At 36.7% G+C, this 15520-nt stretch overlaps 1 protein-coding gene across 2 annotated transcripts in view; it reads left to right on the forward strand.

Moving 5' to 3' along the window:
- Positions 1–10543: 10543 nt before the first annotated feature.
- Positions 10544–15520, forward strand: part of LOC145765040 (gamma-tubulin complex component 6-like) — a 36354-nt gene continuing 31377 nt past the window's right edge. Inside the window, exons 1-4 of one of the 2 annotated variants that reach the window (XM_082576777.1) lie at positions 10544–10745; positions 11883–12052; positions 13471–13618; positions 13770–13930. In XM_082576777.1, coding sequence (XP_082432903.1) covers positions 10549–10745; positions 11883–12052; positions 13471–13618; positions 13770–13930 — 676 coding nt within the window. In that variant the 5' untranslated portion in view covers positions 10544–10548. The remainder of the gene's footprint in view (positions 10746–11882; positions 12053–13470; positions 13619–13769; positions 13931–15520) is intronic. The other variant, XM_082576778.1, reaches the window with a different exon arrangement.

A 15520-nucleotide genomic window follows, 5' to 3' on the forward strand; every position in this document is an offset into this window, starting at 1 on the left:
CCTGACTTAGATAGGCAATTTTATTATTAAAAACGCAAAAAAAATTTCCCAAGCCATTTTGCAGCAAGGTTGTTCCATACTTCTTTGGGGCCCCATAAAATTTTGCCCTAAATCCGCCACTGTTCACGTCGTATTTTGATTGTTACTGGGCTGGGCCAGTAAACGTTAAATAGCCGTTTGTTTGGGTTGTAATCAACGTGATTGGTTCCAAATAGCGTTTATACAACTGAGAAATGTGCCTGAGAATACTTTCAGCTTTGTTTATGTAATAAACGACACGACGTTAAGTCTGTAGAGGCTCAAATTTGCGATAAAAATGTTTTTGCTGTATCTCAAAAACTAGAGCCAATTTGAAAAAAAACAGTGCATTTTCGGAATCAGGAGCCTTGAAATACTCTAAAATGACTCTAACATGTCGTGCCTTTAAAAAACATTTTTTTTGTTGGCCTGTGTAATAACACAAAATCACATTTTCCACGTCGAGGGGCCCTTCAAAATTGGGGCCCGAGGAAAATTCACCCTCTTCCCCCCTAATTCCGGGCCTGGTCATAGTGAGTAGTCAGGTAGTGCTGACGCCAGCAAGATCGCTCCTTCTCAACAATAAAGATTTCTTCAATCAATCAAATTCCAATGACATCTGGCAACACTGTTAACATGGAAAGATTTGTTATTTTTTTAAAGTGAAACTAGGGGTTTTGCAGCACTGTTGTGCAAGCTTGTCAAGTAGATTTTCAGTATTTTGTTTCAAGTGGTTGGAGATTGAGATTCAGTGATCACGATGTGGAACAGTGGAAATTTAGATTCTCAAAACTAGCATTTCAACGAGTAAAAAGTTCCACTTAGCCTGAATTGAGATCAAAGTCACACCAGGCTCCAATCGTGATTTTGGTTTGCATACTGATATGTATAATAATATATAAGATGTTGTAAAGCAGAGTGCTTATTTATCTTTCAATCACGTATAGTAAACAACTAATAAAGATAATAACAATATTAAGATTAACAGAGGTACACAGAGATACACACGCAAAAGTAAACAGCTACGGTAGCCTATGTAGTATCAATGTGACTAGGTAAAAAGACACACAAAAACAATACCAAAATTTGGTGCTGGTTAAGCATCGGCCGCCTTGGTTAGTGACGTCATTAAAATGTGTGACGTCATGCAAAAAAACGCAACTACTTTTAAGAAGGGTGCAAAAACGCGGAATAGAAGTAAAAGCGGAAAGGCTATTGATTTTTAAATATTTGTAGTGAATAGTGCCTCCTAGCTTTCTCATTTCTGCTCGGATTTTAACAATTTTCCTATCGTTGGAAAGCATGATGCCTCATCTACCCGAATGGATTAAATGCCAGTCTAAAGTAGTTTTAAGGTTCAGTTTTAAGGTTCAGACCAAGGAAAAAAAGCTATTGATTTATTTATTTATTTTCAGTCTAAAGTAGGCATTACATTTATGTAGCGCTAACTTTAACTTTACTATATTGTGCCAATTCTTAGAAAATGTAATGCCTACTGTAGATGAGGCATCATGCTTTCCAACGATAGGAAAATTGTTAAAATCCGAGCAGAAATGAGAAAGCTAGGAGGCACTATTCACTACAAATATTTAAAAATCAATAGCCTTTCCGCTTTTACTTCTATTCCGCGTTTTTGCACCCTTCCTATAAGTAGTTGGGTTTTTTTGCATGACGTCACACATTTTAATGACGTCACTGACCAAGGCGGCCGATGCTTAACCAGCACCCAAAATTTTTTGTTATTGTACTAAACTAACTAAAGCAATATTGGTATGCATCAATTAGGCAGTGACTACTGGAATGCTTAATGCTAACAGTGTAATTGAACACTAGTGTTGGTACAGTAATAACAGTAGGCTACACATACACAATCACAACAGTAAATAGTACACTACAGTATTAGATATTGGCAAGGGTGCAACCTAATTCGTACCATGAACAATTTGTACCGTCAGTTCGTACCTTGAAAAGATCGAAAGAAAAAATTTAAAAAAAGCCGTAGTCGCTGATCGCAGTTTTTGCAAACCTTTTAAAAGGGTTAGGGTATCTGAGTATCGGTATCCGCAAACAAACAAACTGAAAAGATCGAGAGAAAAAAATAGTACATTGCTAATCACAGTTTCCGTTTTTCTGCAGTTTTCGAGCAGCTACCTACGGGTAAAAACAAATGAAATCAACTCAGTACCGAAACTCGAATCTCTCAGATTTTAATGAAAATTACATGACTTGAAGCCCTGTAACAAAAAATCATTTTCCGAAAATTTGTCTTTCTACGTCAAGTACTTTTCAAGATACAGTGATTTGAAATTTTAGTCATTTTCACCACTTGATGGTGCCATTTTTCACATTTTTACCCATATTTCGGCCAATTTTCATCGTAGACACACGGTTGATAGCTCATTTGAAAGATAATTTTAAGCTCCATCAATCTATCTAAAAATGTTGAAACTTTGTTTAATAGGGTATAATGGGGTAATTCCGGACATGAGGTAATTCCGGACAGCCTGGGGTAATTCCTGTTCTAATCGTATTATCAGTTTATTTTATTTCAAAACAGAAGTATAAAGAATAAATGCACACGTAAATACAAAATAACAAAGTAAGTAAACAACACAACGCAAACAAAATACATTAATGCGTTCATAAAGTGACTTCCCCTGTCCGAGGATAAAAAAACATTCAAATACAATCTTTTTCAGAGTGAGCAAAATGTTCCTTTTTTATATACATATAATTTAGCTTTCGAACGCCAAATGTGGTGAAATACTGAAAAAATAAAGTTTCTGTGCTGTCCGGAATTACCTGTAACGGTAAGGCTACGGGGAAATTCCGTTTTTTGCATTAAAAGTGTGCATGTCCGGAATTACCCCACAGACGGGGTAATTCCGGACAGTTAGGCACTGGAAATATAGGCCTCATTTTGTGGCCATCTTAAAATAAATTTAGAAAAATGCTGTAGCATACTATTAACATATGCGTGAATGTCTTAAATTTGCATTGGGATCGATTTAAAAGCAACACGTGAGCAATGGTAATCCGAAAACGGAAATTCTGTCCGGAATTACCCCGTTATGCCCTGATGAAAGAGGAATGTTGTGTTCTTGGTTGTAAACTTCCGACAAGCATAGCAAAAATATATATTTTCAAAATCAAAATTTTTTTTTTCTTTTTAAATTTTGATACTTCTTCTACAGCCATGCAAAATATTGTGTTGTGTTTTGACCATTCTGTGTGTTTTTTAATCAATTCATTTTCCTTGCTTTAACAATTCACCATAGTTTGATCTGCATGACATTGTAGCCTATTAGGATGCATTGTATATGTGTACATTGTATAGCCTATCTTGTCTGTACTGTAGCTATCTTGAAAGGACACTGGGCAAGGTGCATGTATGGTATGTGGATTGTGGATTTCAGGTTGTCATATACAACGCAGTGTGCTTTCTAGAATCTTGATCTACTGAAATAATGTTTGCTTTTTACTACAGAATTATCAGCCAGATGTAAAAATATATTACCTATTGCATAGTTTGCGCAGGTTAAGTTAGCTTTGCCATGACGTTTGGCAGCACATTAAATACGGTTGTGTTCTTTCCATCATGCAAACAATGCTTCAAAAGTTCATCTGAATCATTTCTTTACAATAGTTAGCTACAAACACCTACTTGCCCGCTTAGCTTGCAACCCTGCTCAGTGCTCAACCAAAATGTTTTCTTAGACTCTGCGATAAATGTAGTCATATCAATGACCTAAAGCGTATGATCATGGAAATATTTGAAGAAAACCTGCTCGTTGATTCAATCACATACAAAGCATGGGTGTCTGTTCAAGTAAATAAACAAAAACAACTGAACTGTTGACCGCACACATTTGAAAACCTTAACAAAGCTCCTAGACAAACTTGTAGAGAGCCTGTTAGAAAAACTATTGATCCTTCAAAGACATGATTTTATAACTAAGCAACAATCTGCAAGTTTGAATCGAATGAAACAACAAATTGATAGCCAGCTCTGTTATAAATTTGGGTGTTTTTGCCGAAAATTACTCTTTTTTTGTGCAAGATGTTGTTCAAAGTTATCATTGGACAAATACTGGACATTGGACAGGCTACCATTTACCCATTTGTAATTTACCACACTTTCCCTACTGTTGAAGATCCATCTACTTCTCTAAAACACATTACTTTGGCCATAATTTCTGATAATCTTCAACACAATAACTGTAACTGTTCACACCTTTCAACGTCATCTATTCAAATATTTGCAATCTTTTAAGTTTCCTGTAAAAAAGGCATTCTATTTTACCACTACATAGAAAAGGCCGCTGTGATGGAGTAGGAGGTACCATAAAACGCTTGGCTACCAAAGCCAGCCTACAAAGAGTGTCTGATGACCACATTCAAACACCAATAAGGCAACTTTAAATGTTTGTATGTTGAGGATAAAGAAATTAAACGACATGCATCGCCCGACCTTGAGGAAAGGTTTTCCTATGCAAACCCGATTCCAGGTACACAAACATTACATTTCTTTGAACCACTGACGAAATTTACTGAGAAGCTGATAGTCAAAGAATATTCATAGTCATCCAATTTTTCCACCGTAACAATCAACAACAAACACAGTTCAAAAATTTTACAATGGGAAGAAATTACTTCATATGTTACATGTGTGTATGAGAAGAATTGGTGGCTAGCATATGTTTTGAAGAAGTTCATGAGCAATGACGAGCTTGAACTAAAATTTCTGCATCCACATGGTCCTGTATCATCATTTTCATTTCCAAGAAAAGATAATGTTCTGATAGTGCCACGCAATTCTCTACTTTCATCAGTGTATCCTCAAACTACTTCAAGCTCTGGAAGGACATATTCCCTCACCGACAACGAGTTGTTGCATGCCGAACAGATGCTAGCTTTAAAAGTTCAATAGCAACTTGAACAGTGAACTAACGTGTAATGCAGTGTTCCCATCAAAGTCAGTTATTTATGTAAAATATGTATTTTAAGCAATTTTCTAGGACTACATCTAAAAGTTTTTAAGGTTTTGTGCAACTTAGAGCTTTCATTTGAAATCAATCAGTAAATCAATTCTATTGATTAGGAGGTGTGTCTACGTCATTGGGTGGGCATAGCCTTATACAGTACCGGTACTTTCTACTTTGCATGCAAATTAACAGTACGATCCTGATAACAAAGATTCAGTGTTCAATGTTCATACTTTTGTCATACTGGTACTCGATTTTCGTGGTTTAAAATGAAAGTTAATGCATTGCTATGAAATAGCTGCTGCTTGGAATTTGTGCCAGAACTTTCGTTTTCGCGATAATGTTGTAATTTTGCATGCAAAGTATAGACTAGAGCTATGCCCACCCAATGACGTAAGCACACCTTCTAATCACCAAAATTGATTTGATGATTGCTTCAAAGAAGTTGCATAATTTTCATTGGCATGTTTGTAAAGTGTGGATTTTTTGGTATTATATTATATAAACTACAGTTAGCTTTGAGTGGATTTCCCCTGTAACAATAATTAGTATTATTAAAACCTTGGAAGGAACACTGATGTAATGTATGTATATTTTTGACTTGTTCAAATAAAGTGACCAGCTTTTACTGTTTGTATATTTTATTAGTAGTCTAGTAACGAGTTATGTCCACTAAAATTATTTATATTTCCTTATAGTTAACCTCTGAAGGTAACGGTCGACAATGCCATTGCTTAATCATGAATTTTTATCATTATATCTTGGCTGTTGGATTTTATCTTTAGAACCTACAAAAAGCTATTTTGTATAATATTATTTAAAGATTTCCTGAGTCACACAATACAAACTGCTGCAGTAGCCAACTTCATTCCTCAAGTTGAATTTGTATTTTCAAAAGTTGCAACATTGCGAAAATATAGCAATACGGTAATTTAAATCTTCTGCTTAGACTGTAAAACTCCCGGGCTCTTCTTGCTTAATTATATTACAGACACACTGTATGAAGACCTCCTCTTTATCGAAGCTGTACTTTAGGGTGGTCCAAAAAAAACTTTTTTTGTAAATGTTAATGTCTCACCCTAAAATATTGTTACCATTGATGAGAAAATGATATATGTGAATTTTCATAAAGATTGGTTGATATTTAGAGGTTGCTACCGGGGTTCAAAGTTTTGTCGTTTACCCCCATTTTAACGTTTTGAGAGGATGTGATACAGATATGATATGATACGGTACAGTAAAAAAATATGGTACAGTGCCATGGTATATTGCAAGAAAAATACAGTTTAATAATTACTCTATAGTCTGTTTATAAACTCATGTACGTCTGTATTACGAATTATACTAACTGGTCTACATATATACAAAATGTGCAACTTTGCATACTTGTGTTTAAAATTCAGAGACTAAATTTGACAATCAATAACAACTTTAGAAGACAGTAAATAAACTACATGTACATGATGTAAACTAATATACATAGTACATACATAGTTATTAACCTCTAAACCAGGGGTTCTCAACCGTGGCCCTCGGCCTCCCAAGGGGGCCACAAAGCGTTCTCAGGGGAGCCACGATAAAAGGCTTCATTAATGAATTATAACATGTATTGACAGAAACGTAGAATTGTGACACAAAAAACACTCATGTAGGTGTTAGTAACGTAAAGCTAGCTAAAAGCATGTTTTTTCATCGTATGTTCTATCTCACTGCATGTTGCATCATCTTTTGTGATTGTAACGTAACAATTAAGGATACGCTTGATTTACTGGCGTAGTCTATTACGAAAAAGAAAGCATTAAATCATTTAATCAGTCGTTAACTGTTTTTATTGATTTCGTTTCGTTGTTCTTTAAACAAATACATTTTTATTTCACTCAAGGGGGCCATGGTCTTTTAGAGCCACAGTCTGGGGGGCCATGACTCAGAAAAGGTTGAGAACCACTGTCTAAACTAAACCCTTGACAGCCTGTTTCACCCTAAAAGGGTAATCATCAGAAGGTCCTCCTTTTAGGTTAAAACAGGCTGTCAAGGGTTTAGAGAGTAATAACTATATATATTTGATTTATTTCGCTCTGCTTGGCTTTTTGCTTGGCATTGAGCATTTTTTGCAGTATTAATAGTTTTTATTGTTTAGTACATACATATAGGAATTATTGCGCGAGGGTCTTTCTACTACAGTCTGGATATCGGTAATCAGCGACGACGCGCAAAAGATACTGTTTTTGTTCTTCGTCACATGTGTGTAATGTGTTGTATTCCGTGATCAACGCCACTCCACGCTCGGCAATGTCATTTACAACCTTCATTTCACTCACAATTGCTCTCGCTCTTTGATACGCGTCATTGGTCTTCCAGTTTTCTGGGTCTATCTCCAAAAATGATGAAGACAAATTCAGAGCCTTAAAATCGGTTTGTATTTGATGTAGCAAAAACTTTCAAACTTTTGTCTGCAATTTCTTTGTGGCCAATTACAGCTTTTTTACTAGGCTGTACTCCTTCGTCACATGTCTTTATTGGAGTCATCATCTTCCGTTTAGTGTCTGATGATAAAGAATTATCAAAGAATGCCAACGCGATAAGCTCCTCTCCCAGGTACCACAAATGACGCAACATCTTGTTCACTGCGGCCTTTGCCATCTTTGAATGAATATCCTTGTACTGATCGAGTTGTTGAGAAATGCGAGATCCTGAGATAGTGCAAGAATCGGCGATGGGGCGAGAAACCAAGCTTTCACGTACACTCTCACAACAAACACACAGATATTGCGCAAAGCGACATCCTCCCTTTTAGTCAACGTGTACTGTTTTCGGTACATCCCAACTTTGAGTGCATAGATGGCTTTCGCCATCCACCTGGCACGATGAAGGGCACCAGGAGCCATGATTTTGATGCCACGAAGAGGAACTCTACCCAAGAATATGATGGTCAACTCAAGGAGCTCTGTAGTCGTCACAATGTTGCTGTATTAACAATTTTCATTAGCGAAGGTTCTTATGGCATCTGCTACGTCTGTCACATGCTTTAAAGCCTCGTCGTCAGTTCACGCACATTGTACATCATCTTTAGCAATGAATGACCATTTCATTTGAAAACGCTTGAAGAGTAGAATGTCCGGACCAGTCGAACGACCCATCACACATAAAAATATTGCCTCGAGAACTATCTCGTGAATATGATGACGGCAGGCCAAATACAACAAGTCTTTGGTTTTCAAATAAAATGGTCATTCATTGATTTTGTTACATCAAATACAAACAAATTTTTTAAGGCTCTGAATTTGTCTTCATCATTTTTGGAGATAGATCCAGATAACTGGGAAACCAATGACGCGTATCAAAGAGCGAGAGCAATTGTGAGTGAAATGAAGGTTGTAAATGACATTGCCGAGCGTGGAGTGGCATTGATCATGGAATACAACACATTACACACATGTGACGAAGAACAAAAACAGTATCTTTTGCGTGTCGTAGCCGATCACCGTCACTCCGTCAGCGATATCCAGACTGTAGTAGAAAGACCCTCGCGCAATAATTCCTGTATGTATGTACTACGTATATTAGTTTACATCATGTACATTTGTACATGTAGTTTATTTGTTGTATTCTAAAGTTGTTAATGAATGTCCAATTTAGTCTCTGAATTTTAAACACAAGTATACAAAGTCGCAGCGGTGACGCGCTCGCTTTCCAATTATGCAATCCTGGTTCGACTCCCGGCTTATACTGGTTGTTGACAAACACCGCCCACGCCCACCTCTACCCAGGGTGTAATATATTGGGTGGGCGTAGTTGCTGAAGTAAAGGCGGCCGAGAGAAAGGAACTGGCCACCCTACTCTCGTTAGTGCCGAAGGCTTAGTATAATGAGAACCTCATCCCTCGATGCTTGTATTCAAGTATGGGACTCACCTTTACCTTATACAAAGTCGCACATTTCGTACATGTACACCAGTATATAATTCGTAATACAGACACATGAGTTTATAAACAGACTATAGAGTAATTATTAAACTGTATTTTTCTTGCAATATACCATGGCACTGTACTGTATTTTTTACTGTACCGTATCATATCATATCCTCTCAAAACGTTAAAATGGGGGCAAACGACAAAACTTTGAACCCCGGTAGCAACCTCTAAATATCAACCAATCTTTATGAAAATTCACATATGTCATTTTCTCATCAATGGTAACAATATTTTAGGGTGAGACATTAACATTTACAAAAAAAGTTTTTTTTGGACCACCCTACTGTACTTATTTATAATTAAGTTATCTCAGGATTTAGCTTGTTACTAATTCCCATGTAAGCTATCCTGCAGATACGTATAAAAAAATTTAGTAAGGATAAACAAAAAAAAAATTTCTGAGTAAGGAAAATAAAATTATTATAAAACACACAGAATGGTCAAAACACAACACGATATTTTACATGGCTTTAGAAGAAGTATCAAAATTTAAATAGAAAGACTTTTTTTTAATTTAAAAATATATATTTTTGCTACGCTCGTCGGAAATTTACAACCAAGAACACAACATTCCTTTTTCATTATTAAATAAAATTTCATTATTTTTAGATAGATTGATAGAGCTTAAAATTCCTTTCGAATAAACTATCAACCGTGTCTCTACAATGAAAATTGGCCGAAAAATGGGTAAAAATGTGGAAAATGGCGCCATCAAGTGGTGAAAATGACTAAAATTTCAAATCACTGTATCTCGAAAAGTACTCGACGTATGAAGACAAAATTTTGGGAAAATGACTTTTTCATACATTTTTACTAATGATGTGATTTTCATCAAGATCTGTGTCGTCGAGGTTTTAAAATGCGAAATTTTGTGTTGATTTCATTTGTTTTCACCCCTACACGGCGCTTTGACTCTTCAAGCGCACATCGTTGGTCTGATGAAAGCCTTGGCTTTCAGAGTGACTTTGCTAAAATTTAAAAAAGCTTTCTAAACCGTAGTTATAGTTCTCAAATGGGGAAGAATTATCAAGATAAAGTGATTAAGCATGACGATTGATGCTAAAACTGGTGTGTCCGTCGTGAGACTTAATTTGTCCGCCGAGATAGCTGCTCAGACCGGACACGTTTGTCCGCTGTCAACAAAAACGAATTTTGAGGCCGGGTATAATCATGCTTATTGTCACAGCATCGTGGCTTACAACATACAATGGGATTGTTACAGACTAAGGGCATATGATGATGTCATTGTAGCATTGTCATCAGTGCAATTTTTCTGCAGATGCCTTATGTAGTTGCCTAAGTCATGGACAGCATACCGGTACATTACAATCTATGCTAGCCTCTGCCTAAATTATTTCCTTGCTCAGCCAAGTTGTACTGTGGGTAATTTGCAAAATTCGATTTGCATGCCATTTAGGGCTAGAAATTGTTTGTTGAGTGGTGTCAAATTTGAGCCAATGTTCTTCGAGCTTTCTGCAGGCATTTCACCACTTGGGCATGAAGCCAATTTGCAAGTGAACCACCTTTATAGTTCTGCCTAGATTTATTTGATGGTTTTTAGCAGATTTAAGATTTATGGCGCTATTATGTGACTTAGAAAGTGTAAATTGTTCTGTTGCTGTGCATTCTAGTGTTGCAGCATCCATTCAACGTCTAGTGGAATTGAATTGCAAACGAGTTGGAAGCAATGTTGTGTATGGACAAGAACAGAAAACAGTGAAAAATCGACAGCAATGCTTAAAGAGAAACATATATGATGCCCTGTTTAACAGGTAATTTTAGAGAACAATGAAGAAAAATTACATACGGTATCATATTATATTACCTTTAAATTCAGAGTTTTTTTTGCAATAGAATTGATGGCTTGTGCATTGTGTCAATGAAATTGAGATGCCAAAGGATATCAGTTTGACACAGCATGGAAATGCTTTTTTTTTCATAAAAAAAAAAAACTTGATTCAAGTTCGAAGCTGCTCAATGTTGATGCTTTTTGCTCGCATTTTTAAATTCCCCCTGTTTGTTTCATGATGATGATGGCGTATGAGCGATCTTTCCAGGCTAGATTGGAGGGCAGGAAATCTTCAGCCACTCAGCAGTCTCGTCGTCCAGGACCCTCAGACCATGCGCACCGTGTGGAGGCCGGTGGGTTAGGCAGTGGTGGATGACATGGTCTGCGGTCTGTTTCGTGGCACCACACTCACATTCTGATGAAGGAGCCAGGCCCCACTTGTGCATGTCCGAACGAAAGCGGCCGACGCCAGTTCGCAGGCGGTTTAGCCTGACCCACGCAAGCCTTGCGAGGGACATCCCTGGTGGACGGGGATCGGCGTCGGGTATGAAGTCACGGAGCGTGGAGGTGTGATTTTGCCACTCCGTGTTCCACATGTGGTTCGTCCAGTGTGCCGCACTTAAACCAAGTTCTTCTGCGTTCTTAAGGAGTTGTTGTGCGGCAGGCACAAAGAGGCGTCTTGATTTCAGCCACTGCTTTATAGGTGGTGGTCTCTTGAATGTTGCATGGAGGAGATGGTATTTTAAGTTTTAAGAACAACTATCAAAATTGGTGGTTATAATAATTTGCCATAGCCTTGTTGTACTTGTTAAAAATTAATAAATTTAATAGTTTTAGTTTTGCAATTTTTTTTCTTTCATGCAAAAAGGCCAAAGATGTTTTTTAAACATTTTAAAAGCAATAAAGACACCTACTTAGCATGTATAGTCACAGTAATCTATTTTAATTTAGTACCTTTATCAACATCTACAAAAAAAACTTGATGTGTTATTATTTTTTAGTGGTAAAATAGTTTTTTAATGACTTGAGATAGCCTACCATATCTTAAAGATATTCAATTACATATTAACCTTTAAGGAATTTGATGCTTTAGGCTACTGTACAATATTCTTTATTTCAGGCAGCTTTTACAAAAGTACAAAAAGGGTTCATTAAGCTGGCAACACATATCTGATCTCTCTTGGGACACATCTCTTGTTACAAATGCTGTTGCATACCGATTGCGATTCAAACACAGACGATTTCTAGATGCTAACAAACTTGTTTTTCTTGTGGATCATTTGTTAATTGGTTTGTGCTTATATATATTTATGAACACTAGTGTCATTTTATTTTGTTAAATGTTTTATAGCATGTGCTCAGTAACTTTTAGTGTTCAGTTTTCTTATGTGAACATTTAAGCATATTTTATTACCAGTTTGTCAATAATAATGGTTTTTCGCCATAGGCAAGCATCTAAGCTCCCGACGGCTATGGCTGCCGAAAAGTCACTAAATGGCTTCCGAAACTACCGTGCCTGTAGGCCATGTTTGTTTACCGGCTTCCACAAGCCAACGTTTCTCCACTATGTTGGTATATACTTGCATTTTTTCTCCAGTGTTCATTTTTTTTTCTCCACTCGCGTTTTTACATGAAACTTTTTTCTCTTCACTCGCATTTTGCAACTTTTTTCACAAACAAGTCAAAGTCTCTCTCATGCCGATGAGAAATATTGCTGAAAAAAGCTTTGTGATAAGTTTGCCTAGTCAGTCTATTGTGAGCCTCAATCTATAAAAACTCGCTACTTTAGAAGAAGTGCATTTTACAACTGCAAATATATTTCAAGGCCTTGTTTACGTTGTTCTTACTTGAGTGAATGCAAAAACACAATATTAATTAATGCATTTTTTAAAACACAAGTTTTTAACGAATATTTGATTTTGGCTGCGGCTGCTGGGAGTTGGAATTTGCTCGGAGTCAGAATTTGTGTTTGAGTTCATGTTACACTTCCTGGTTATTTGAATGGAAAGCTGTTGTTGCTATTTTGGTTTTGCTGAGCTTCCATCTCTGGAGGCATGCCGAAAGTGTCAACTTGTCCTGGTTTAGGGTCCCTTCTAATGTTTTGGCAGATGTATTGTAGACTGTCCAAGTCATTAGCATAGGCGTTCTTTTGCGGATATGCTACCATGTTTGGCAGGTTGTGGGTGTAGATGTTGAACAGATAAAGAGCCAGGGCAGATCCCAGAGAGGCTCCATTTCTAAGATGTATTTGAGGTGCAAGAGAGTAGAAGGTCAAGTATTGCTCCAGCGAAAAGTGAAAGAAGTGGTACATGACATCTTGGCAGACCCATCTGGGCGACGACCCAAGTGGGCGACAGTAGCAATGGTTTAGCCGTTCGAGACAGTGTGCAACTAGATAAATCCACCGTCCTGAACAACTAAACTTTTGCTACCATCGCCCACTTTGGCCATTGCCCAGAGGGTCTCCCCCAGATGTCGTGTACCGTACCAAAAAAGAAGTTGACTTTAGCATACTTTTTAATATTTACTCTCCTTTTCAACACCATACTTTGCAATTGCATCTTCTAACCTGATCATGCGGATACTTAACTGTTAACATGTGCTATTGTTCTTACGATTTTGTTGCTGGAAATAGCTAGAAAGGGATAAATGATTAAATACATTAATTAAATACAATTAGTTCAATGATTGTATCATTTATTTTTCAGAAAGAAATGGTATTTATGAGCCTGTAATTCAATTGTTGCTATGCCTCTGCAACATTGATGCAAACTCCTTATGGAACACCATTGATGGCATTTCATTAGTTGATCGAGTGAGACGGCGACAAGACAAAGGGGAAGTAGAAAACTTACAGTAAGTTTAAATGATTTTCACTCATAAAGGAACATTACTGATATTTTCATCTAATGGTGTCCAACTGTCCATCCATGTACATTGTACAAGCAAGTTTTGTTGAAAAACGTTGCATTTTAAATTTATGTTATACCGTACTTTTTATTTTCAGAATGTTGGAACACAGAAGAGTGTTTCCAATGTTGAAGTATCCATTTATGCCATTGAACTCACATGCACCTCCAGTTGTAGAACCAACTCATTCAATTCCACGGCCTATGAATATCTTACTTGAACAAAGTTTCACCCATTCTTCATTGTCTGAAGTTTTTGGTAGAGTAGCACATTTGATTTCTGGTTTAATGCCAACCTTTGTTTGTATACTCACAGTAGGTTTTTAAATGGAATTTGGTATATATCTTTCTACAGACAGTACTGTGTGTCATCTGTGTTTAGAAATAGTAAAAATGAAATCGTTTAACGACTTGGTTGAAATATTTAGTGAAGTAGAAGGTTTGATGACGCAATAAATATCAAATTCCAATTATATTTATTAAAGTCAGCTTGTCATTGTAATTGTCAACATAAGGGCATTGCATCATACTACAATAAATCATGTTTACAGCCAGGTTTTAGGTTTAGATGACATATTATATATATATCTGTAATCATGTATATGATATTGTGTTTATGAAAATATAACTCAATAAAAAAATTGGACAGGTGTTTGCTGCAATATTACTGTTAGATAATCTACTTTGCATGTTGTTCTTTATTTTCGGATTATTTTTAAAATAGAAAGGTGGATGAAAAGCCATTTTTACCATTCTTTTCGACTATAAACCCAAAAATGTGATTATTTTTACAACAGCTTCATCATCATTGCTGCGGGTAGTTCATGCATTGGTGAAGAAGTGAAACCCCACAACTAAAACAAAATATTGCAAATGACCAAGTAGAGCAAGATTACTGTATCATTTATACGATTCAGAATATTGTGATAATCATTATCATCCAGCTTCGGTTTGGCCCCCGCTAGTGGGGGACAGGGAGTGGTCGATTTTTCCCCTGAAGCAATTGTCCTATCTCTTTTATTCTGTGGATTACATCTTCTTCCTTCACCCCCGACCTTGTCTACCTTATCCATCACTTTTTTTCATATTATGTCAGCAGGGCATCCCCGTTTTTTTTTTTTTTTTCATTGAACAAGTCCAAAGCCTTTTGAAAAAGAAGGTTTCTTTCCCCTACTGAGCAAGTGAGCACATGTATATTGTATATACCATCCTACTCGTTTTGCTTGTACAGTGGTATGCACTGGCCTCCCTCATTTTATTTATCAATTGTTTACTATTTTTCTTCGCTCTTGTTTTCACATCATTCATTGCTCTCACCAATGTTTATTCCTTTCTTAAGATTGCGAGTTTACTCTTTATATACCGGTACATCCATGTCGCATTACCATGCAATATTGTAGACTGCACACAACTCCGATAGACTTTTCCTTTTATGTGTAATGAATATTGTGAATATAAGGCTAGGCTGCTGTTTTTCGTCTTCAATAGAAATTATTTCGATTTGTCTTTTTTTCAACAGTTATATATATTGTATCACAGACGTATGACAAAATAAAAGAACTGCAACGGTTGTTGTTTTCGTCGTCGAAAGCTTTCCTTCGGGTGGTTGGCTGACAATAAATGTTAAGAAGCTAATGTTGGATTAAATTGAGCAGCTGTAGTGTTGTCATCTGGAAATCAGTCTCTTTCCTCGTTTTGAATGTCTTGTACTGTTAAGTATGTCACCTGTAGGGCGTAGGTGCTTTTCTGTGCTGCAATCACACTCTGTGTGCTGTGGCTTCCTATTTGTGGAGGATTGATGTCTTATATGTCTGCTTGTTTATTCAAGAAATTTTGAGTGACTGATGTT

This window comes from Aplidium turbinatum, chromosome 2 (genome assembly GCF_918807975.1).
Source record: "Aplidium turbinatum chromosome 2, kaAplTurb1.1, whole genome shotgun sequence".
Classification (NCBI taxonomy): domain Eukaryota; kingdom Metazoa; phylum Chordata; class Ascidiacea; order Aplousobranchia; family Polyclinidae; genus Aplidium; species Aplidium turbinatum.